The sequence below is a fragment of the Azolla caroliniana genome, unplaced genomic scaffold, assembly GCF_043228905.1.
Source record: "Azolla caroliniana isolate FFs.n. ecotype wild unplaced genomic scaffold, voAzoCaro1.0.p SCAF_62, whole genome shotgun sequence".
In the NCBI taxonomy this organism is placed as follows: Eukaryota; Viridiplantae; Streptophyta; class Polypodiopsida; order Salviniales; family Salviniaceae; genus Azolla; species Azolla caroliniana.
Genome location: NW_028230497.1, coordinates 97074 through 123634, shown reverse-complemented (window position 1 = coordinate 123634; position 26561 = coordinate 97074). Strand labels below are relative to the sequence as shown.

Here is a 26561-nt window from a genome sequence, read left to right as displayed (position 1 = left end):
TCGTCCGCCACGTCCTTGGCTGAATCGGCCTCTTCTTGCATAGCCGCGTCCTCTTCCTCCATCCGAATGCGTGTAGAGCACTTGGCCTTCCGAGGCATTGTTCCTTGTTTGAACATGATTCTCTTCTACCAACAACATGGATTGAAGGTCGAAGAAGGAGGGCGGATTCTCCCATGCTAGTACGGCGGTCTGCATTGCGCCAAATCGTGGTGCAAGGCCGCAGAGACATATTTGCACCATCACTTCATCCTCCACGTTTACGCTTATGGAGCTGAGTGAATCACAAAGCTCTTTGATCTTCAAGGTGTAGCTCGTGACGGACATATCCCTTTGTTGGATATTATTCAACTCTTGGCGGAGTTGAAGCTTTCTCGCGGTAATGTTGGCGGTGAAAATCTTTCGGAGATTCTCCCACGCTTCCTTCGGCGTCTTGGCTTCTCCAATGTACCCAAGCATGTGGTCGTGAACACATGTCGCCAAGCAATACATCACTAGACTTGCCGCTTGCTCCCACGTTGCATAGTCAACGTTTTCCGGGTTGGGTCGATTTTCTTGTGCTCCTTTGATGTAGCTCCAATAGCCTTGGCCGACAACGTATTAGTGCATCTTGTACTCCCAAGATGCAAAGTTGTTGCGATGCAAAGTTGTTGCGATCCAACTTCTCGCTAGGGAGAGCGCTCCCCATTTGAGTATTCATTGTCGATGTAGATTTCTTCCTTCTTTCCTTTTCCTTCTCTCTCGAACACGAGCTATGTAGTCGCACTACGATAGCGATGAGCCGGTTCTTCTTGAACGTCGGCGTAGAGCATAACACACGATCACGATGAGGCGAGTGGGCTAGATCGAGTTACCAAATCGCTCTGATACCATGTAAAGAATCGGGTATAATTCTTGTGTAGCGGAAGAGATGTGTGTTATGTGTATGTGTCAGAGGAATTAGAGGAGAGATGAGAGAACACTACATAGATAGACAAGAGAAATAAAATACTCAAGAAGAAGGTGTATATTTCACAAGTAGAATAAGAATTACAAAATGTAGCATAATAAGGAGTCACAACCGACCTAATATGAAGTATGAGAAGGGTGCTTTATATAGTGTCACCCTCTCTCTTCATTAACTTTACAACAACCACTCTCTCTTGGGGAATGTGAAGACTCATAGTCATGGGGAATATGTAACTCATTAGTTAGGTGTCATAGAATATGATTCTATTACACATAGTTAATGTGTAGAGAGTAGTGGTGTGACTATTGACTTCTGAGTAATCATCGATTCTCAAAAGGTGTGTTCACACGTGGCGCTATGTTGAGCTTGATTCTCAACAGCACCAAACCCTAACTCGTAGGTATCTATCTCTTTCGAAGCCTACACAACTTCTAGATTTGTCTTTTCTTTTCTTTCTACTACACTCTTCTTCCTTTGTTTCTTCTCACGCTCGGCTTCTGAGCTATGGCACTCGCATAACCACTACTATGTTAGCTCTCTGTCGTTCTCTATATCGCTCTACTCTTGCAACACCTTCTATTATACCTTCCCGCGTTCACTTAGACACATAACTTCACTTTCACGATTTTACTCACTGTTTTTATTCTCAATGAGTTATCCAACATACAAATGCAACTAGTTCGACTCACTATATATACTAACTCATCTCACATACATATATATGAATACATATATATATGTGTATATGTTCGTTCGAACTTCTATTTGACCGAATCCCATTTCATTTCGGCTTTCTTACCGAATTTGGCCAACCAACTCTCGTTTCGGCTTTTCGGACAATTTTGGTCAGCCAACTCATTTCGACTTCTCAACCGATTTCGACCGGCCGACTCTCGAGTCGACTTTTCGGCTGACTCACCCACAAGCAGGGACAACCTTTCATAACACTCTTATTTCGCAAATCTTGTTTCTTTTATAATTTTGCTACATAGCACTGCAGCCCATTTCTGTAGGCTTTACATGGTTCCAACACAAAAAGAAAAAAGAAAAAAGAAAACTGACACAACTTAATAGCTCACGACACAGGCTTAAAATGTACACAACGCGAGAGTTTTCTTAATTAGTAATGATGGTATGTATAAAATACAGTGGGAAAACCATTGTTCCGATACTTTTAATGATCTGTGGGAAGGGGTAAATCAAGGCTATTATTAATGCAATATGGACAGTGCAACTTATTGATCCTGACCATATACATACATACATACATGTATTATGTATTATTACTACTACTACTACTACTACTACTACTACTACTACTACTCAATCCATCATTATTCTTCATTCATAACAGCCAACGAAATGGCGGCTCAACAGTATATAGTGCAAGAAACACAGACAATATTCATAATAATGGTGATGGTGGAGAGGACTAAATCTGACTACAGGCTGAAGCTCACAGAGTGGAAGTGCAGGAGGGCCCCCCTGCTGCCTTCCGAAGATTTGGATGTGTCCGGGGCAGCATAGAAGGGGCGGAAAGGCGAGCATCTCTTGCATTCCCTGGCAATGTCCTCTTGCATGCTCTCCGATCCCGACACCAGAACTCCCACACATTCCCCACGGTGTTGCTCCACCAAGCCCTCGAAGACATCTGCCAATATTTTGGACCATCAAATTTAGAAGAACTACACATTCATTGCTTGACATGCTTCATTCTCAGGGGCAATTCATTCATGCATCAATTCAGTGCCATATATAATCCCAAGTCCACTAAAGTATAGCATACATAGCACATTCCTGAGTAGATGGTTTCAAATAGCTATTGCATGATATTTGAATTAACTAGTGCTTTATTCAGCCAGAGGATGAGATCATTGAGCTAGAAAATTCTGCACAAATAGTACTATATATTCGTATATAGTGACTGCAGCTTGAATAGAAGGGATTAAAATTTCAGAATTGGGGTAATCTACCTGTACTCATATATTCACAAACTTGTATATGTAGTAGTACTACTCTTACCAGGTTAAAGAAGATACCACATATATTCACAAATGCTTATGTTATGAAAACATACTTAACTTTCTTGGCGTAACGAATGCTTATGTTTTTTCTTTAACGTTTTTAACCTTTAAAACTTTTTTGCCCTAATAAAAAGTTTAGGGTTTAGGGTTTAGGGTTAGATGTGGACCCTATGATGCCAACCTACCTTTCCAGTTTGGCCGTGACAAAATGTGCACATCCCCATCCCACTGAGATGCGCCATCTTCGATTCCGTTGTAAGTTGCTCCCAAATCTTCGTTACTTCCGGATGGAGAAGAAGTCGGACTCTGTGTCCTCGGCTGCACCGATGCCGAGCTTATACTCGATTGTCGTCGCAACATATGGAACCATAGCAGAACCACGAGGCCGCCACAAATGAGAATCCCCAAGATCATGCACGCCACCACGACATGCGCGCGATTGTAATTGGTGAAGGTGTGATGGGCATAGGACCTCACAATAAAAGTGTTTGCCAAGCCTGAAAGCACAAAGTATCCTGCAAAGGATGCAATGGTGGTTAATGCTACCCATGAGGTGCTCCCTGTGCTGCCAATGCTCGAGATTCTTCCATCGGATTGTGGGTGTTGTGCCGCCGGATAAGAGGAATCAAATATCAATGGTTGTGATGTAGGGTGTTCACGGTTAAACTTGGATAGGTCCAAGGATTGGCCTATTCTATATGAATTATGGGCCGTGTTGCCACCGGATAATGGCACTCCCTCATAATCTTGTATGTTCTTCGAGGTTATGTATACATGTACTCGGATGCGCAGTCCTAATGTCTCATAGCCAGGGAGAATTTGGTTAGGATATAGGGTGTTTAGCACACATAACTCCTCTGGCTTTCTTATGCAGTGGTAGAGTGTGATGGAGGTCGGAAGAGTAGTCGATGCCGGTGAGGATCTAACGTCTTTGTATCGATACAAGATATCACGGATTATAGCGAGGGCAGGGGTGAGGCCTATGCCCCCGGCCACGATGACTAGGGCTTTATACCTGCGAAATATTAATCATGTACATTACATTAATTAATGGAAGCAACTCGTTAATGTGAAGGCTAATTATATCAATGAGGAACGACAGACATGAGCTTTGGGAACTGAATCGAGACCAGGAATTACGACAAATAATTAGAGAGATCCCCATACTTTAGGTAGAAATCGGACTCATCGCCGTAAGGACCTTCGACTCTAGCCTTAAACGAGAAAGGGCAGGAACCCCCAGTTTTCTTGGCACTTGAGAATTGATCGCGCAAACTATTCGTCCATTCGCCGAGAGGCTTGATTACGATGGAGAGCTCCTGCGTGTTATCGAGAGGGGACGATGCGCCACTGAAGAAGTGCCACTGTAGTTTGGAGATACCAGGAATCTGGATGCACCATGTGGAGAGTGCATTATAGAGTGGGCTCCCTGACATAAGTAATGATCACATTATTGCCTGTTATTAGTAAAGGTTAGAAGAGCTCACTGACTGAATTTAGTCAGAGAGATTCTGGAATATTAATTAATATGTGGATCCGAACAAGCACACATACATGAAAGAGAATCCATTTATGTTACCTTTGGTGGCATTGGTGTTAAGAGGCAGCAAGAGCTCGACTGCGCCATTCTGGAGGAGCTTGGCCGAGGATACGCGGACAACACTGGACGATTGGATCATGCGAAGGAAGCGATCGATGAAGAAGAGCATGAGAGGGACGATGAAGAAATGATAATTCCAGACCGCGTGATACAGCCAAAAGAGGGAGAAGAGGAGATACAGGTGGTGGACCGAGAAGAATATGTCGTAGAAGCGGCGACGGACGAAGGACAGGGAAGTGGCCCACATGACTAGACCGAACACCCATGCCACCAGCCCGGCCACTACCGCACATTTTTCTTGCTTCGTGACCCACCCAAAGATCTAACAACAAGAAGCAAAAAACTAATTATGTCCCTATCATGATATGATCAAACACACTCAAGTACAATGAATGCATCATGATGGAGAAACCACATGAGCCCTAGCATAGGTTGGCCCTTGCGACATCATCGGCGTTAAGCCTTGTAACATTACGGTAATATTGGGCGAGACAGTGAGCGCGGAATACTGCATGATTTGAACCTACCAAATCCGTACGGTTGGTGTTGGCATAGAGAATGATGTAGCCGAGGCTATGGAGGCTGACGAGAACAAGCATGGAGACGGCGAGCCAGATGTGGTAGCGCACGGCGCGCTCGAATGGGATGCCTACCAGCCGAAGCAACGGCGAGCCGCGCGACACAGGGATCCAGAGCAACGAGAATGGCACGACGGCCACGCGTCCGAAGTAGAAGGATACATTATTCAATTTCTGCCATGGCCTGCAATATCAATGGAAAACATGAGTGCTTATTATGTACACTCTTGTCACATCTGTTCGAGCTCACGAAGGCCTCCTCGTATATGTGACTGGGAATTTAACAAACAATGTGAGCTTGGAGATGGTGTTCAAAGCATGAATGTGTGTGTGTGTGTCTGTCTGTCTGTCTGTTTGAGAGAGAGAGAGAGAGAGATATGGTTATGTCATGATTGTAGTAGGACGTACTTGGCGGGGGGCGGGCCGGAGCCGTGGTGGTGCTGGGTGTTGTTGTCGATGCGGGTGAAAGCAATGTTGACGATTCTGCTGAAGTGGTAGATCATCAACAAAGTTATGGCCAGAATTCCGACAAGCTCCGAGGCCGTGAGGATGCCGAAGGGGCTCTTGTCCACCCACACCGGGTACGTACTCATCTGCCATTGGTTTTTCCAGCCCTTTGCACCCGCGGGCACCACAACACGGAGCTGTGCAGTCTTTGCTTTGATGAATGCGCGGAGCCGGATCACGACGAAGCTCAGAATGGTGACGACGAAGAAAGGCATGGTTTGGTATATGAATGTCGAACCTAATGGATGGATGCCATAAATATATCAGTTTTAAGTAGGAGGGAGCTGATCAGTTGACAAACCATATATATGCATACACATATGCATTATGCGATCACTAATTATATTATATTACTTGTAGGAGGTGTACTGTAGAGATTTGTCTGGCAGAGATTGATAATGAGGGGCTTAGTTACCTTCACGACCATCTGTCCGAAAGAAGCGAGAGTGGGATTTGTCGCCGATCCACGACTCCACGTATTTCTTGTCTCCTTCTGGATCGGGCGCGACAAACCACCATAATACCCAAAACACGCACGCGGCCATGATTACCGCTTCCGTGACCGCTTTTGCCACCTTCGCCCGCCGAATTGCCCCCATCAATCTCTCATCATCCTCATCTCGGCCATGGACGACCGCCGCAGCCTCCTTACCTGCATCAATCCTTGCGTTAATGCCACAGGATATAAAACTCTGCAGCCACACGGCAAGGAGGCCAAAATCCATCCATAGGAAGCACAAACAACAACAACAACAACAACAACAACTGCTACTTCTCCAACATACTCATCGCGAATTAATCGAGAAGTTAACTGCCGAAAGATGCGCGAAACTCAGTTGATTCTATGTACGACAATGTTGTTGATCATTAGGGAGAAGAATGAGGAGGGTAATGATGCTCGAGCAGACAAGCCTTAAACCACACAGATCCTGTTAAGGACAAAAGTGGAGTGTGTTATATATATACATATACTTGCATGATACGGTTGGGTTGACTCTAGAGAACAGCTACCCACTAGGTAGTAGTACAACACTGGTACTGCATGGGTTGTACTTATGTGTTAAGTCAACTGCGTACCGCATGGGCTGCTTTTATCTTGGACGATACTTAGTGATTTGCAAAGGGCCTCTCATGTCCGCATAAAGACAATGCTAAGGGCGAAAAATAGATTCAACAAAATATATAAATTCGTCCGTGTGCCGCGCGCTAGTCGGGTCGACCCTTGCACGCTTCCCTTCCCTTCGTGTTAATTTTGCTTCTTCCAACCAAGAAGTTGTTATTTCACGAGTAGTTTCTTGCCCCCAAACTTATCACACATTAATAATTAGTTTTGGCTCGCCATTCTCTAGCTACGAACGATCGAACTTAGAGTGTGGGTAGTGCATGTGTAATGAATGAGAGTGGTTAGTTATAAAGATCTGCCCATGTAAGTTGAGCGTCATTTATCATGATCCTTCACATTCATCCCACTAGTAACTGCAACATTGAGTCATGATAATGTTATATGACATGATGTTCGGCATAGCTTATGCCGTAGTAATTATAGACTCGACTCGAAGTGTTATTATATTCTTATCACGGCCCACATGACATCAATCCCATAAGATATTCATAAATGTACGACTTGCTTAACCCATTTCATGAGTGGAATAATTTGAATTGCAATGCATAATCATTATATTGTAAAAACATAGTTGTGTGGTACTATAACTGTATGTGTGAACCCATTTCATGCATAACTATAGTTGTGTGGTACTATAAGATATTCATAAATGTACGACTTGCTTAACCCATTTAATGAGTGGAATAATTTGAATTGCAATGCATAATCATTATATTGTAAAAACATAATTGTGTGGTACTATAACTATATGCATGAACAAGAAAGTTGTGGACATAGTTCCAAGAGCTTAAAATAAGGGTGGCCCTATGTTTTTTTATACTTGCGCGATCCGCTATAAGACACTCTCTAGTTGAAGTTATGTGGTTAACTGTCCAAGCCAAGGATGTCTTTACTTATTAGGTTGCTTTGTGGCACTTGCTCAAGAAGCATACGACATAGACTATTAGACATATCCAACTATGACACCCTATTATGGCACCATCAATTAGGTCTCTTGGACCATCAAACAATGGTTCACATGGCCAAACAATGTATGTGGCCCCTTATTAACTTCGTCCTTATCTAGAAATGTATATTTCTTAGCATTTATCGATGAATTTACTCTTTCACAATGTCCACTTTCCTAAATATAGAATCTTGTCATCAAGTGATCCTGAAAAACTCAAGGCCTATCATAAACTTGTAATAACCCAACAAGAATTGTCCCTTGAAACACTTCAATCAAATAATGGGGAAGAATTTAATTTCCAAAACTCTAAGACTTGTTAAAGTTATGGGACTCAACAAAGATTTGCAATCCTTATACCCCTCCACAAAACTCAAGGGATGATCAATGAAACCAATTGATGTATATGGATGCCACTTGTTGTATGCTATCAATTGCAAAGTTTTCCTGAACATATTGGAAAGAGGTTGTATCAATTGCTTGTTGCATAAGGATTCAATAAAGATTTGTAATCCCTTAAACCCCTCAACAAAACTCAAGGGTTGAATGATGAAACTGATTTACGTATATGGATGCTACCTGTTGTTTGTTATCCATTGCAAATCTTCCCAAAACATATTGGGAATATTTTGAATAGGACATATAGCATATCCATTCGGACAATTCCATTTCATTTATGGTTTAGACAAAGTCCATATTATGAAAATAAAAAAGTGTTTGGTTACCGTAGTCTAGCTATGCACTCATACCCTTAGATACACTATCTAAATTAGATAATCACTTGAATTGCACCATATTTGTTGGGTATGGAAAACCTCATGGCTACAAGGGTTATCAGTTTTACATTGACCCAAATGTGAAACGATTTCTAATTAGTCAATCATCGATGTGCAATGAAGATAGCCTAATATCTCATACATGAAAAGGCCCAAGCTACAACTACCATACCAAACCCCTCAAACATCAAATCCAACAATATTGAATAAAATGAAACAATATCATCAACTAGTACTTTTTAATAGTCTCCCCTAACTTTCTAAAAAATCCAAGTCATAATTGACAAAACGCTCATTAATCATCTCATGTCAATATTCACATCACTAGAAGAAGTGAAGTTGCCCAAGCGACATATTTCCCCTTTAACTAATGACTCATCTCTAATAAACAAACAATCATAACCAGGAGAGCCATATGCTCCACTTACAAATAATTTTAATCTTAGCCAAACTAGAAAGATATCTAATCATCATCTAAACATTCATAATGACAAGTGAAAGGAAGTTCATGAGGAGATCATTGACAAGCCTGGATTGCTATAAAAACATGTTGTATTGTACTTACCAATGCTTTGGTAGATATGTATGCAAAATGTGGTGCACTAATGAATGTCTTTGGAAACCTAAGCGCAGTTGAAAAAAGTAAAAATCTGTGATGAAGTTGTTAAGAATATTTGGAAGTATCCATCGTTGTATCATTTAAATCACTTTAGACATAATATACACCATTTTGTTGGAATAAAAAACATTCATAATGACAAACCGTTGGGCACAATACACCTAACTCACCATGATTATTCATGTTTCCATTCTCGCAAAAGCTCCTTTATATCATTAAGAAGATCCTCACGAGTTTATGGAATAGATAATGACATCAGTAACAAAGGATACCAAAATAATCAAATTACTAGGGTGTACAAATGCATCTTTTCCCCACTAATGGACAATGCATGGAACATACCAATAATTTTCACATTTTAGCACTAAGGAATTAGAGGCTCTTATAGTTCACTTTCTTTGCAATTAGCTCCCCCTCACTCACATAAAACATTCTTGATGATTCATTAACTATCAATGTGGCAATACAATGTGGAAAGGAAAGCCATTAAGGAAAAAGAACTTGAAACTCTCCCTTTGTCAACAAAAATGGATTATAGTACTACTCCTTATAAGTTGCTTCCCTATCTCATGCAAATGGGTGTTGAAGAGAAAACTATGTAACCCTAATGGTACAATAGTATGGTATAATGCTCGGCTAATGGCTTGTGGTGTTTCTCAAGTCGGAGGACTTGACTATTATGAGACATTTTCACCCATTCTCAGTATAGCATCATTCTGAATTTTTTATGGTTCTAGACACCATTCTTCGACTTGAGGTACATTATTTGGATGTACAAACAACATTTCTATTAGAAGAAATCTACATGTCACACTCTCTTAGATTTGATTCAAGTTCTCAACCAAACTATGTTTGTTGGCTCCATCAATGCCTCTAGACTTAAACAATTTCCTTGAATTCCTCTCACAAGATTACTCTAGATTGTTATTTGAACCAAATATATACAGTAGACATAATCGTACATATAATAGCCTATTATTGGTAACATTATATGTGGACGACAAAATCCTGTTAGAACACCATCACAAATTACGGAATCAAAGATAGAGCTTCCTAAAACATTATCAATTATAAATTTAGGCCCTCTAGCTTATTTTCTAGTGATGCAAATTACTCGTAATCATAGTCTACGAACTTTGACTATTCACTCAAAGAAACCATTCAATGTGCATCACACGTTAGATGATTCGTCCACCATGGTCTAGATGGTGTTCATCCCTAATTGTGAAACTTTTCACCTTCATAGAGAAACCACCTTCACATGGAGTGGTTGTCATCTCTTGAGCATCTCGAGAATTCCAAGAATTGTGAGAGTTCGCCAATGAGTTGGCTCTCCTCATTTCAACATTCCATTAATTTGGTCTTCAAGGATTGCCCGAGGTTGTACAACCATTCCCCTTGCTGCTCCACATCAACAATAGTTTGTTATTCAATGCATAACGCTTTTCGTAGTACACACACTTGAGGTGTTTGGACACAGTAATGGAGGTTATGCGTATATTTATTCTCAAGGAGAGGTGTAAAGAATAATAATACATGGTGTGTTGTAACTTTGTAACCATCTTTAAGAAACGCTATCATGTTAAGTGTTTACTCATTATTACAATTACGATTAAAGTATCTTCAAATTATATATATATATATATATATATATTATATATACATATATGTATGTATATAAATATTATTTAAATTTTCTCACGGTTATTTTCAATGCAGCAATTTTTTCAACAATTCAACACTATCATGTGTTGACATAATGGCATGATGGTTCAATGTTCATGTTTGCTAGAAACTATTTGATGCATGAATTAATTAGAGATATCATAGATTTAGAATGAGACGCAAATGTATCAAATCAAAGGAATCTATTTGTATAACAATGGTTAGTGGTGCTAGACAACAGTAATTAAAGTTATTCTTTCTCATAAATCCATAGTACGTAATATACTCGAATGCATTGGCAAACATTCTTTTTCATACAAAAGCAAACGAATGCGCATGTTATCAAAACATTCTTATGTTTTTTTTATTACATTTTTTACCTTATAAATTATAATAATAATGAATACAAAAGTATGGTATTTAGTATTTACCATACTTCGAGGGTGTTTACCATTCTCGAATGCAAAATGCACGTATGGTACGTATATGAAATCTACAGGTACCGTTGTAGGCCCAACTGCTTCAGACACCACTTAGCGTAGAAGCATCAATTTAATAATGAAAACTTCAAACTCTACACTCAACAAAAGCTAGTTAGCATGTATGTTAGAAAAGCAACATCCACGTTTCAAAATAAAAAGCTCATTCAATGTTCTTAAAATAATGTTATTAACATCTTAAGGGTTTTAGATTATTAAACAATCGTAATAATCTTTTCTATACACCACTACAAACTCAAACAATATATTTGTGTTTCCTATTGGATATCGGGCAATGGACCCATTGAATAATACTTGCAGAAACAACAATTATGGCCCACATGCTAGTAAGTCTATCTAGGGCTTCTTATTACATTCATGTTGGTCCATCATATTGATTGCACAAGGAGTGCATATGGCTCCACATCAGAATAACTAAGGCTATTTGAGATAATGGGCTCGGTGGCGTGTGTATGTCTTTGTGTATACACATGTTTTTGACCCTACCACTATCTTAATTAGTATTGATTTCTAATTGTCAAGACTGTATGTCATCGAAACAAACACACACACACACACACACAATATAAAGATTCATTTTATTGGCATATAAGGGTATATTCCCAACTTATATAAGTGAGTTAGACTTAGTATATAATGTTACACACCATGAAATCTGCAAACTAGAATTGTAAAGAATTTTATTTGTATTGCAACATTATTATCATATAAGAAAAAAGAAAAACCTAAGTGTAGCCTTCAAGATCAATGGGTCTTCTCCTTAACCATGAAAAAGGGGATGTATTTGGATAGTATTTAAATAGTTCCACATTGCTAAGAGAAGAAATTAGAAAGAGAATGATGAGAAGCACTACTAGATGGAAAAGAGGAGAGAAGATGTAGATCCAAGGGTGTAGGCATACTTCACCATCTCATAACTTATAACTTATAAGTGAGCATCAATATATTGCTGATCTATGCTATTTTTCTCATTATTATCATGCCCCACCCCATGTAAGGGCATTACATTCCCCATCTCCTCTACCTACAAATGAATTTTTTCACTTCATTTGAGTTAAACTCTGACTCTTTTTGCTTTCTATTGCTAAGGAAAAGATAAATTTATCAAGAGGCCACGCCATAAAAATGATTTTCCCTTTTTGTTTTGTTTAAGATCATGGTTTTGCAATTTAATTAAAGTTCTTCACAGTTCAAGTGTAAGATCAAGGTACATGACATATACTAGTCACATGTTTTAAGTTGGAGATTATAGATCTCAACATTAATATGGCCATATATATTAATAATATGAATCTTTGTATTGTGTGTGCTTGGATCACACATATCATGCTCAACCTTGATAAAAGTTGGGAGTCGATACTCATGAAGATAGTTATGGGCGCACAAAAGTGTGCCTACATACAAAACATACATGTGTTGACTAGCTATGGGCTTTCAATCTCACCCCTTAGTAAGCAAATAATATAAGATGTAGTTAGAAAAAGACATATTTCCATTTGAATGTTCCATACATGGTCCTCGAGCAATCAATAATATGATGTAGAGAACACAAATATTGTTGAGTTTGTGACATTGGCATTATTTCATGATGTAAAAGTGAGAGATGCTAAAAGTTTCATTATTCATACAAATATTTGAATTTTAAAATAGACGCTAATAAACCATTTAAAAATTATAGGATGAGGTCTAGTACCTTTCAAAATGATATTTTTTGTGAACATATAATTCAATGTAGAGTTGGAAGTTCTCATTATTAAATTAATGCCCATGTGCTAAGTGTGTGTTAACCATATGCAACCTATAAGTCGAAATGCAACGGGCACGTTTAATAGACATTGATTCCAAGGAATAACTAAACTTTTTTTAAAGCACTATTTATAATTGTCAAAAAATAGATTCGTTATGTTTCATATTCAGTTGCATCTCATTTCTAATTTCTCATTCCCATACATATAATGATCACTAGTTAATCTTCTATCAAATATTTTCTAGTAGCATGGACGTCCAACCATCAATTTATCATGGCGAATATGGGTTTGTCCATCCTTGCACAAGTGTGGTTGACTCGGATTGTGTAGCGGAGTAAGTCAACGCATAATGTTGACTATGCTTCAAGTATCGAAGTAATCTTTTGAGCGCGATCCAATGCTTTGGTCCTGGATTAGCCATGAAACGAGAAAGAAAACTGGCGGCAAAGCAAATATCGGGACGTGTGCAACTTACTAGATATCTTATACATCCAAGGATTTGCTTATAGGGTACATCCTTCATTTCGGAAATTTCTCGTTCATTTTTAGGAGAATCATCATTTGAAAGTTTACATGGAGAGGTAAGAGGAGTACTAATAGGTTTACTATGGAGCATATCAAATCTTTGGAGGATAGAATTAACATAATTTGATTGTGATAATGAGATAGTATGATTTGTTCTATCTTGAGTTATTTTGATGCCTAGAAAATGGGTCATAGGGCCTAAATCGGTAATAGGAAAAACATATGCAAGTTCCTTCTTTGCAATAGCTAGATAAGATTTAGAGTTAGAGATCAAAGGCAAATCATCAACATAGACACCTATGATAACAAAATTGGATTTGGCTTTTCTAACATAGATATTTGGCTCATTGTTTAGACGATGATATCCAACTTTTATGAGAAAAGAGTGTAGTTTGTGATACCATATGCGTGGAGATTGTTTAAGACCGTAAATAGATTTACGAAGTCGACAAACATGTGTTGGATGACTTGGATCTTCAAAAAATTGTGGTTGTTGTAGATAAAGTTCTTCATCTAAATCTCCATGAAGAAAAGCCGTTTGTACATCCAAATGATGCAATTCGAGATCATGTTGTGCGGCAAGAGAAACGAGCATTCGAAAACCACATATTTTTAGCGTTGGACTAAATGTATCTTGAAAATCAATACCTCGTACTTGAGAGAATCCTCGAGCAACTACACGAGCCTTGAAGCGAATTGGATTGCCATTACTATCTCGCTTTATGCGTAAGACCCATTTAGAACCAATTATTTGTCGATCCTTTGGAGGCTCAACGAGGGTCCACGTACCATTTTTAAGTAAAGCCTTCATTTCTTCTTCCATAGCCTTTCTCCATTTGATAGAATCCGGTCCGGAAAGTGCATCTTTGGCCGATAGATTTGTGTCATCACCAAGGGTTGGAATATCTTCTTCTTGAATATAAGCTTCATGGTCCAAGTCGACGAAATGTGCTTCCATTTGATCAAGTTGTTCATAAATACTACTTAGAGATCTATACTTTGGAGGTGGAGAGTTTGGTGGAGAAGTTGGTGATGACACTTGGAATGAAGGATTAGGAGAGGGAGTGGAGAAGATAACATTATTTGTATTATTAGTGGGGGTTAAATAGTGTGTATTTAAAGGAGTATGAGGAAGAGAATCATCTAGAGTTTGGAATGAGGGAGGATGAGAAGAAGAATTAGTTGGTTGAGTAGGATTGTTCTTGGCCTTGTGAATAGATGGAAGAGCAACACAAATTGTGGAAGTAGAGGATGAGCCAATGTTGGCTCCTTCAATATGAGAGCTATTAGTATTAGAGATGGTTGAGGAATATGGTTGTAAGTAATTAGGGGTAGGTAATAAGGGAGGTAGATTAAAAGATAGTGAAGAAGAAACCTTTGTAGAAGGCCCATTTTCTTGGAATATCACACTACGACTAAAGAATATTCTTTGTTTTTGTGGATCGAAGAGCTTGTACGCCTTGTATCCCGAAGCTTCTCCATATCCGATGAAGATTGATTTTGTAGCCCTTGGATCTAGCTTATTTCTTTGAACATTTGGCACAAAAGCATAAGCATCACAACCAAAAATACGAAGATTACTTAGGTTAGGTTTGTGACCATGCCATAATTCATAAGGGGTTTGGAGCCCCAAAGACCTATGAAATCCTCGATTTTGAATATAGCAAGCGGTGCCAACCGCTTCCTCCCAAAATTGAGGCGATAAGTGAGCAAATTGTAACATACTTCGAGCCATATTGAGAAGTGATCTATTCTTCCTTTCGGATACACAATTTTGTTGTGGTGTGTGTGGTGTTGATATTCTATGATGTATGCCTTCATTTTGATATAAACTTTGAAACTCATGAGACACATACTCACCACCACCATCGGTTTGAAGACTTTTAATCTTTGATGATGTTTGCACTTCGACTCGAGCCTTGTATTCTTTGAATGCTTGATAAGCTTGACTCTTGTACTTGAGAAAATGCAAGATTGTAAATCGACTAAAGTCATCGATAAAGCTAATGAAATATTTGGCTCCACTAAGAGAAGGGGTTGGAAAAGGACCACATAGATCACTATGTACTAATGCAAGAGGGTTAGTGGCTCTAGATCTATGCTTTGGGAAGGGTTGTTGGGGCATTTTCCCAAAGATACAACTTTCACACAAAGAGATAGGCTTGAAAGGTTCTTTTGGCAAACCATGGACTAGATTATTACATTGTAGTGTTTTTAGAGCATTGAAATGCATATGACCTAGACGAAAATGCCAAAGAGAAGAAGGAGAATGAAGATTGGTTAAAGATATGGAGGATTGTATTGGGGTAGTATGATGTGCTTCTAAAATAAGAGATGTAGGAATACATTTTATGGGATATAAGCCTCCTTCTCGTTTACAACATGTTCTAATAAGTTCTCCATTTGAGGCTTTATGTTTAATAATAGCATGGTTAGGATGAAATTCAATTATTGTACCATTTGCCGTTGCTTGGCTAACCGATAGCAAATGTTTGGTGATGCCCGGGACATAGAGAACTTCATTGATTGTGAAATGTCTTCCTCCTGTGACTTCAAAAGTAATATTACCCTTGCCAATAGCTTGTTTAGTCCCATTATTTCCAAATCTTACAATGATAGGAGGTTCAACTTCCTTATAATTACTTAACCAATCTTTTCTATTAGTTAAGTGGTTAGTAGCACCAGTGTCTAGATACCACATGTCATTTGCATTACTTGGATTTGGAATCGTGGCGGAAAGTGATTCGGCAATGAACGCTTGTAGAACATCGTCATACGTGTCACCATTTCGATGTCCACCTCCCATGGCTTTTTCATCATCCATCTCTTCTTCAACAAGATGGGCTTGTACACGCTTCCATGGTTGATAACTCTTGAAATTTGACTTTGCGCGACAATCTTTGGTTGCATGATTTGTACGTTTGCATATTTTACAATAGGTATTGTTGAACCGCATTTCTCCTTGTTTAGTGTTTTGATCTTTCTTTATCCACGGCTTCGAGCTTTCTCCTCTTTGGGTGAACCTTTTGTTCTTATATGCTACCATTGCCATACTTGGAGTTGAATTTGAAGACCTTTGTGAACGCATTGTTTCGTCCTGTCTAATGTTTGCAAGAAGATCAATTAGCGTTGGGCAATTTATAGAGTTTTGGGTGGTTCGGAAAGTGGACCACGAGTGAGGAAGAGCACCAAGAAGGAGAATCTTTTGTAATTTATCATGGATTTCCAATCCAGAAGTTAACACATCATCTAATTTCTTTTGCCACATTAATAGAAAATCACCAACCGGTTGTTCGTCAATCATCTTGTAATTAACAAGAGCTTGGAGTGTATGTGCTTGTTGGGCGTCATTCTTTGGTTCGTAGATAGTTTGTAAGTGCTTCCACATTTCTTGAGCGGTCTCCATTTTTCGTAATGTTTCTCCGGTGCCATCACTTACGTGCATTAGAATTTCCATTCTTGCACACAAGTCTTTTTCTTCAAATTCTTCAAGCTCTTCGCCTTTTTCGGGTTTTGTCGACGATCCTGAAATTATGTCCCATACTTTATTATATTTAAAAAGTAATTCTAATCTTGCCTTCCAAATTCGGTAATTTGTGTCCGACAATTTCTCGATCGTGAACTTTCGCATGTTGAGTTGCGACGACGACATAGATTGTGCCATTATTGCAGAGGGCTGTCCGGATCAGCGCACGGCAAACACAAATTGTCGTTCGTTATTTGACGATCTTGGACACTATGAATATATAGTTTTTTTTTTTTTTGTATGGGCATGAAACTTAACTTATGATAAGGGCATGTATTTTGTAATTTAGAAAGGCATAGGCATAGGCTCTGATACCATGTAGAAATGAAAGAGAAAGAGAGATAGAAAGAAGAGAGAGAGAGAGAGAGAGAGAGAGAGAGAGAGAGAGAGAGAAAACAGAAAGAAACTTTATTATTAGTATAATGCCATTCATACAAACGTTGGTGGTGGTGGCTTTATAAGGCCACCACAAATAGACATACGGTTTCCTTCTCATGAAGGAAACCGATTTCATAGGAACTAAATAAGAACTACATAATAATTTATTTTACTTTATTTTGCTTATTATTTTCTTCACTCCCCCCTAAGCAAAATTTTAGATGGTTTTAGCGGCGTGATTATCTAATTTTGATCAAGTTTCTAAGGGTACGAGTGCATATGATGGACATGCAAAGATTATTAGATTTTCATAATTAGGATTTTTTCCAAACCATAAGGAAAATGGAGTTGTCCTAGTGGATTGACTATATGTTCTATTGAATATGTAACAAGCGGTTGAAACAACCTCTTCCCAATATGTTCGGGGAAGGTTTGCAACGGCGAGCATGCAACGAGTGGCAGCCATATACAACTGGTTTCGTCGTTCAGCCCTTGAATTGTGTTGGGGTGTATATGGGATGGTAAACCATTGTTGAATCCCATGGTTTTGGCAATAAGTTTGGAAGTTTTGGGACTTGAATTCTCCACCATTATCTGATTGGAGTACTTTAAGGGGTAAATCTTGTTGATTTGTTGCAAGTTTATGATAGGCTTTGAATTTCTCAAGGACTTGATCACTACATTTTGTCTTGAGAAATGTGACCATCGTGAAACGAGTAAAGTCATCGATAAATGTTAGGAAATATACATTTCCAGATAGGGATGGGGTAGACAAAGGACCACATATATCTGTGTGCACCAGTTGGAGGGGTTTAGTGGTCGCTCACGTTCGTTCGTGTTCAGTTCTCAGTGAGGGCCGCATGGTCGCCCACGTCCATTCATGTTCCAGTTCTCAATGAGGGCCGCATGGTCGCTCACGCTCGTTCATGTTTTCGATGAGGACCGCACATGGTCGCTCACGTTCCAGTTCCCGATGAGGGCCACACATGGTCGCTCACATCCGTTCGTGATCCAACTCTTGGTGAGGGCCGCATGGTTGCTTACGCCTGTTCGTGTTTAGTTCTCGGTGAGGGCCACATGGTCTCTCACATCCGTTTGTGTTCTAGTTCTCGGTGAGGGGCGCGTGGTCGCTCACACCCGTTGGTGTTCGTGTTCCATCTCTCCGTGAGGACCGACATGGTCTCTCATTCCCATTGGTTTTCGTGTTCCTTGTGAGGACCGCATATGCTCACTTACACCCATTGGTATTTGTGTTCCAATCTCCGATGAGGATCGTACATTGTCGCTCACTCCAACTATTGTTTGTGTTCGAGATCGAGGCGAGGATTGATATGGTCGCTCATGCCTGCTGCTATTCATGTTCCAATTCCCGGTGAGGACCACACATGGTCACTCATGCCCGTTGGTATTCGTGATCCAGTCCTAGGCGAGGACTGCACATGGTCGCTCATGCCCGTTGGTGTTCAATACGAAACATCGTAAATTATATCATGCGCCTAGCTATGACGAAGAAGTTACGCCATGTTTCTGGTGACAAGTGTCTAGTTAACCCGTACCAAAAGCCCCAATGTTTGATAAAGCAATTGATCGAGTTGCTCTCCAACTCTGATGATTGGGTGCTCAACTTATTCTCTAGAACAGCTATTCTTATAAGTATGATCAATTTATCTTCATATAAAATTGATTTTCTCGACTTTGTTTTCTTACTTACGCATTTACGATTGTTTATTCAGGAACAACGACCGCATGTTTTCTGAAATTGTTCCGGAACTATGTCACCTTGGAGAAAGACCCCTCACAAGTTAATTTTATTAAAATGAGGATCCAAGGTATATGGGCATATCAATGAAATTGAGATGTTTTAGTTGACCTCTAGAGAACCGATGGAACCTATAGATGAAGATGGAGGGGACCTTGTCGACCTCGTGGATGTACCATAGTCTGAACTAATACAAGATTGAGCTCAGCAAACAGAACAAGCGGATATGACACAACAACCAGCTGATCTTCGACAACAACTTGTTCCAGACCTCCTAATAGAGTGATTTGTATAATTGTTTGTATTTGTAAGTGACATATTGTTTTGAAGTATAAAAACTTTTCGTTTGAGTATAAGTTCTTTAATCTATCCAATTGGTTTAATTAATCTAAAACCCTTAAGATCTTAAAGTGACATAAGAACATTTAAGTATTAAGGGTGTTTAATAATCTAAAGCCATTAGCCGAGCTTGATGGCATACTATTGTACCATTAGAGTTACATAATTTTTTCTTTGCATGAGATAGGCAAGTGGCCTATAAGGAGTGGTACTAGAATCCATTTTTGTTGACAAAGAGAGAGTTTCAAGTTCTTTTTCCGTAATGGCTTTCCTTTCTACATTGTTTTGCCTCATTGATAATGACTGAATCGTCAAGAATGTTTGATATAAGTGAGCGGGAGCTAATTGCAAAGAAAGTGAACTAAAGATCATCTAATTTCTTAGTGCTAAAATGTGAAAATTATTGGTATGTTCCATGCATTCTCCATTAGACGGGATAAGAGGCATTTGTACACCCTAGTAATTTGATTATTTTGGTATCCTTTGTTACTGATGTCATGGTCTATTCCATAGACTCGTGACGATCTTCTTAATGGGATAAAGGAGCTTTTGCGAGAATGGAAACATGAATAATCAAGGTGAGTTAGGTGTATATTATGAATGTTTTTTATTCCAACAATGGTGTATATTATGTCTAAAGTGATTTAAATGATACAATGATGGACACTTCCAAATATTCTTAACTTGATCATGGATTTTTACTTTTTCTCAACTGCTCTTAGGTTGCCATAGACATTCATTATTGCACCACATTTTGCATACATATCTACCAAAGCATGGCTAAGTACAATACAACATGTTTTTCAAGTGCAATCCAGGCTTATTGATGATCTCCTAAGAACTTCCTTTCCCTTGTCGTAATGAATATTTAGATCATGATTAGATATCTTTCTAGTTTGGGTAAGATTACTATTATTTGTAATTGGAGCATATGGCTCTCCTTGTAATGATTATTTGTTTATTAGAGATGAGTCATTACTTAAAGGGGAAATATGTGGTTGAGCGTCTAGTGATGTGAATATTCATTGAAGATGTTCGATGAGCATGTTGTCAATTATGACTTTGATTTTTTAGGAAGCTAGCGGAGCCTATTTAAAAGTACTAGTTGATGATATTGTTTGTTGGATTTGATGTTTGAGGGGTTTGGTATGGTAGTTGTAGCTTGTGTCTTTTCATGTATGAGATATTAGGCTATCTTCATCGCACATCGGTGATTGACTAAATAAATATCGTTTGACATTTAGGTCAATGTAAAATTGATAACCCTTGTAGCCATGAGATTTTCCATACCCAACAAATATGGTGCAATTCTTGTGATTATGTAATTTACACGAAGGGACGGGAAGTGTGCAAGGGTAGACCCGGGCAGCGCCCAGCACACGAACGAATTTATATACATATTTTGTTGAATCTATTTTTCGTCCTTAGCATTGTCTTTATGGGGACATGAGAGGCCCTTTGCAAATACCAGTTGACTTAACACATTAGTACAACCCATGCAGTACCAGTGTTGTACTACTACCTAGTGGGTAGCTGTTCTCCAGAGTCAACCCAACCGTATCATGCAAGTATATGTATATATATAACACACTCCACTTTTGTCCTTAACAGGATCTGTGTGGTTTAAGGCTTGTCTGCTCGAGCATCATTACCCTCCTCATTCTTCTCCCTAATGATCAACAACATTGCCGTACATAGAATCAACTGAGTTTCGCGCATCTTTCGGCAGTTAACTTCTCGATTAATTCGCGATGAGTATGTTGGAGAAGTAGCAGTTGTTGTTGTTGTTGTTGTTTGTGCCTCCTATGGATGGATTTTGGCCTCCTTGCCGTGTGGCTGCAGAGTTTTATATCCTGTGGCATTAACGCGAGGATTGATGCAGGTAAGGAGGCTGCGGCGGTCGTCCATGGCCGAGATGAGGATGATGAGAGATTGATGGGGGCAATTCGGCGGGCGAAGGTGGCAAAAGCGGTCACGGAAGCGGTAATCGTGGCCGCGTGTGTGTTTTGGGTATTATGGTGGTTTGTCGCGCCCGATCCAGAAGGAGACAAGAAATACGTGGAGTCGTGGATCGGCGACAAATCCCACTCTCGCTTCTTTCGGACCGATGGTCGTGAAGGTAACTAAGCCCCTCATTATCAATCTCTGCCAGACAAATCTCTACAGTACACCTCCTACAAGTAATATAATATAATTAGTGATCGCATAATGCATATGTGTATGCATATATATGGTTTGTCAACTGATCAGCTCCCTCCTACTTAAAACTGATATATTTATGGCATCCATCCATTAGGTTCGACATTCATATACCAAACCATGCCTTTCTTCGTCGTCACCATTCTGAGCTTCGTTGTGATCCGGCTCCGCGCATTCATCAAAGCAAAGACTGGACAGCTCCGTGTTGTGGTGCCCGCGGGTGCAAAGGGCTGGAAAAACCAATGGCAGATGAGTACGTACCCGGTGTGGGTGGACAAGAGCCCCTTCGGCATCCTCACGGCCTCGGAGCTTGTCGGAATTCTGGCCATAACTTTGTTGATGATCTACCACTTCAGCAGAATCGTCAACATTGCTTTCACCCGCATCGACAACAACACCCAGCACCACCACGGCTCCGGCCCGCCCCCCGCCAAGTACGTCCTACTACGATCATGACATAACCATATCTCTCTCTCTCTCTCTCAAACAGACAGACAGACAGACAGACAGACACACATTCATGCTTTGAACACCATCTCCAAGCTCACATTGTTTGTTAAATTCCCAGTCACATATACGAGGAGGCCTTCGTGAGCTCGAACAGATGTGACAAGAGTGTACATAATAAGCACTCATGTTTTCCATTGATATTGCAGGCCATGGCAGAAATTGAATAATGTATCCTTCTACTTCGGACGCGTGGCCGTCGTGCCATTCTCGTTGCTCTGGATCCCCGTGTCGCGCGGCTCGCCGTTGCTTCGGCTGGTAGGCATCCCATTCGAGCGCGCCGTGCGCTACCACATCTGGCTCGCCGTCTCCATGCTTGTTCTCGTCAGCCTCCATAGCCTCGGCTACATCATTCTCTATGCCAACACCAACCGTACGGATTTGGTAGGTTCAAATCATGCAGTATTCCGCGCTCACTGTCTCGCCCAATATTACCGTAATGTTACAAGGCTTAACGCGGATGATGTCCCAACGGCCAACCTATGCTAGGGCTCATGTGGTTTCTCCATCATGATGCATTCATTGTACTTGAGTGTGTTTGATCATATCATGATAGGGACATAATTAGTTTTTTGCTTCTTGTTGTTAGATCTTTGGGTGGGTCACGAAGCAAGAAAAATGTGCGGTAGTGGCCGGGCTGGTGGCATGGGTGTTCGGTCTAGTCATGTGGGCCACTTCCCTGTCCTTCGTCCGTCGCCGCTTCTACGACATATTCTTCTCGGTCCACCACCTGTATCTCCTCTTCTCCCTCTTTTGGCTGTATCACGCGGTCTGGAATTATCATTTCTTCATCGTCCCTCTCATGCTCTTCTTCATCGATCGCTTCCTTCGCATGATCCAATCGTCCAGTGTTGTCTGCGTATCCTCGGCCAAGCTCCTCCAGAATGGCGCAGTCGAGCTCTTGCTGCCTCTTAACACCAATGCCACCAAAGGTAACATAAATGGATTCTCTTTCATGTATGTGTGCTTGTTCGGATTCACATATTAATTAATATTCCAGAATCTCTCTGACTAAATTCAGTCAGTGAGCTCTTCTAACCTTTACTAATAACAGGCAATAATGTGATCATTACTTATGTCAGGGACCCCACTCTATAATGCACTCTCCACATGGTGCATCCAGATTCCTGGTATCTCCAAACTACAGTGGCACTTCTTCAGTGGCGCATCGTCCCCTCTCGATAACACGCAGGAGCTCTCCATCGTAATCAAGCCTCTCGGCGAATGGACGAATAGTTTGCGCGATCAATTCTCAAGTGCCAAGAAAACTGGGGGTTCCTGCCCTTTCTCGTTTAAGGCTAGAGTCGAAGGTCCTTACGGCGATGAGTCCGATTTCTACCTAAAGTATGGGGATCTCTCTAATTATTTGTCGTAATTCCTGGTCTCGATTCAGTTCCCAAAGCTCATGTCTGTCGTTCCTCATTGATATAATTAGCCTTCACATTAACGAGTTGCTTCCATTAATTAATGTAATGTACATGATTAATATTTCGCAGGTATAAAGCCCTAGTCATCGTGGCCGGGGGCATAGGCCTCACCCCTGCCCTCGCTATAATCCGTGATATCTTGTATCGATACAAAGACGTTAGATCCTCACCGGCATCGACTACTCTTCCGACCTCCATCACACTCTACCACTGCATAAGAAAGCCAGAGGAGTTATGTGTGCTAAACACCCTATATCCTAACCAAATTCTCCCTGGCTATGAGACATTAGGACTGCGCATCCGAGTACATGTATACATAACCTCGAAGAACATACAAGATTATGAGGGAGTGCCATTATCCGGTGGCAACACGGCCCATAATTCATATAGAATAGGCCAATCCTTGGACCTATCCAAGTTTAACCGTGAACACCCTACATCACAACCATTGATATTTGATTCCTCTTATCCGGCGGCACAACACCCACAATCCGATGGAAGAATCTCGAGCATTGGCAGCACAGGGAGCACCTCATGGGTAGCATTAACCACCATTGCATCCTTTGCAGGATACTTTGTGCTTTCAGGCTTGGCAAACACTTTTATTGTGAGGTCCTATGCCCATCACACCTTCACCAATTACAATCGCGCGCATGTCGTGGTGGCGTGCATGATCTTGGGGATTCTCATTTGTGGCGGCCTCGTGGTTCTGCTATGGTTCCATATGTTGCGACGACAATCGAGTATAAGCTCGGCATCGGTGCAGCCGAGGACACAGAGTCCGACTTCTTCTCCATCCGGAAGTAACGAAGATTTGGGAGCAACTTACAACGGAATCGAAGATGGCGCATCTCAGTGGGATGGGGATGTGCACATTTTGTCACGGCCAAACTGGAAAGGTAGGTTGGCATCATAGGGTCCACATCTAACCCTAAACCCTAAACCCTAAACTTTTTATTAGGGCAAAAAAGTTTTAAAGGTTAAAAACGTTAAAGAAAAAACATAAGCATTCGTTACGCCAAGAAAGTTAAGTATGTTTTCATAACATAAGCATTTGTGAATATATGTGGTATCTTCTTTAACCTGGTAAGAGTAGTACTACTACATATACAAGTTTGTGAATATATGAGTACAGGTAGATTACCCCAATTCTGAAATTTTAATCCCTTCTATTCAAGCTGCAGTCACTATATACGAATATATAGTACTATTTGTGCAGAATTTTCTAGCTCAATGATCTCATCCTCTGGCTGAATAAAGCACTAGTTAATTCAAATATCATGCAATAGCTATTTGAAACCATCTACTCAGGAATGTGCTATGTATGCTATACTGTAGTGGACTTGGGATTATATATGGCACTGAATTGATGCATGAATGAATTGCCCCTGAGAATGAAGCATGTCAAGCAATGAATGTGTAGTTCTTCTAAATTTGATGGTCCAAAATATTGGCAGATGTCTTCGAGGGCTTGGTGGAGCAACACCGTGGGGAATGTGTGGGAGTTCTGGTGTCGGGATCGGAGAGCATGCAAGAGGACATTGCCAGGGAATGCAAGAGATGCTCGCCTTTCCGCCCCTTCTATGCTGCCCCGGACACATCCAAATCTTCGGAAGGCAGCAGGGGGGCCCTCCTGCACTTCCACTCTGTGAGCTTCAGCCTGTAGTCAGATTTAGTCCTCTCCACCATCACCATTATTATGAATATTGTCTGTGTTTCTTGCACTATATACTGTTGAGCCGCCATTTCGTTGGCTGTTATGAATGAAGAATAATGATGGATTGAGTAGTAGTAGTAGTAGTAGTAGTAGTAGTAGTAGTAGTAGTAGTAGTAATAATACATAATACATGTATGTATGTATGTATATGGTCAGGATCAATAAGTTGCACTGTCCATATTGCATTAATAATAGCCTTGATTTACCCCTTCCCACAGATCATTAAAAGTATCGGAACAATGGTTTTCCCACTGTATTTTATACATACCATCATTACTAATTAAGAAAACTCTCGCGTTGTGTACATTTTAAGCCTGTGTCGTGAGCTATTAAGTTGTGTCAGTTTTCTTTTTTCTTTTTTCTTTTTGTGCTGGAACCATGTAAAGCCTACAGAAATGGGCTGCAGTGCTATGTAGCAAAATTATAAAAGAAACAAGATTTGCGAAATAAGAGTGTTATGAAAGGTTGTCCCTGCTTGTGGGTGAGTCAGCCGAAAAGTCGACTCGAGAGTCGGCCGGTCGAAATCGGTTGAGAAGTCGAAATGAGTTGGCTGACCAAAATTGTCCGAAAAGCCGAAACGAGAGTTGGTTGGCCAAATTCGGTAAGAAAGCCGAAATGAAATGGGATTCGGTCAAATAGAAGTTCGAACGAACATATACACATATATATATGTATTCATATATATGTATGTGAGATGAGTTAGTATATATAGTGAGTCGAACTAGTTGCATTTGTATGTTGGATAACTCATTGAGAATAAAAACAGTGAGTAAAATCGTGAAAGTGAAGTTATGTGTCTAAGTGAACGCGGGAAGGTATAATAGAAGGTGTTGCAAGAGTAGAGCGATATAGAGAACGACAGAGAGCTAACATAGTAGTGGTTATGCGAGTGCCATAGCTCAGAAGCCGAGCGTGAGAAGAAACAAAGGAAGAAGAGTGTAGTAGAAAGAAAAGAAAAGACAAATCTAGAAGTTGTGTAGGCTTCGAAAGAGATAGATACCTACGAGTTAGGGTTTGGTGCTGTTGAGAATCAAGCTCAACATAGCGCCACGTGTGAACACACCTTTTGAGAATCGATGATTACTCAGAAGTCAATAGTCACACCACTACTCTCTACACATTAACTATGTGTAATAGAATCATATTCTATGA

General features: G+C 40.3%; 2 protein-coding genes across 2 annotated transcripts; one reads left to right on the top strand and one right to left on the bottom strand.

The window, feature by feature from the left end:
• Positions 1-2064: 2064 nt before the first annotated feature.
• LOC147849455 (ferric reduction oxidase 7, chloroplastic-like) lies at positions 2065-6554 on the bottom strand. Its single transcript, XM_087337523.1, has 8 exons — positions 6441-6554; positions 6071-6307; positions 5557-5893; positions 5098-5332; positions 4550-4892; positions 4138-4399; positions 3156-3985; positions 2065-2597 (listed from the first exon to the last, which is right to left on the bottom strand). The coding sequence occupies exons 1-8, from the start codon at positions 6442-6444 to the stop codon at positions 2389-2391; spliced, it is 2457 nt and encodes an 818-aa protein (XP_087193649.1). The 5' UTR covers positions 6445-6554; the 3' UTR covers positions 2065-2388.
• Positions 6555-23206: 16652 nt separating this feature from the next.
• On the top strand, positions 23207-25649 carry LOC147849454 (ferric reduction oxidase 6-like). Its single transcript, XM_087337521.1, has 4 exons — positions 23207-23222; positions 23348-23609; positions 23762-24591; positions 25150-25649. Exons 1-4 carry the CDS (start codon positions 23207-23209, stop codon positions 25356-25358), a joined length of 1317 nt encoding a protein of 438 aa, XP_087193647.1. The 3' UTR covers positions 25359-25649.
• Positions 25650-26561: the final 912 nt, after the last annotated feature.

What these genes read in the sequence shown, in the direction of transcription:
- LOC147849455 (XM_087337523.1), bottom strand. An exon ending in GAGTCCGATTTCTACCTAAA is followed by an intron (nt 3,986 to 4,137) that starts GTATGGGGATCT and finishes AATATTTCGCAG; the next exon opens with GTATAAAGCCCTAGTCATCG. An exon ending in GTCACGGCCAAACTGGAAAG is followed by an intron (nt 2,598 to 3,155) that starts GTAGGTTGGCAT and finishes AAATATTGGCAG; the next exon opens with ATGTCTTCGAGGGCTTGGTG.
- LOC147849454 (XM_087337521.1), top strand. An exon ending in GAGTCCGATTTCTACCTAAA is followed by an intron (nt 23,610 to 23,761) that starts GTATGGGGATCT and finishes AATATTTCGCAG; the next exon opens with GTATAAAGCCCTAGTCATCG. An exon ending in GTCACGGCCAAACTGGAAAG is followed by an intron (nt 24,592 to 25,149) that starts GTAGGTTGGCAT and finishes AAATATTGGCAG; the next exon opens with ATGTCTTCGAGGGCTTGGTG.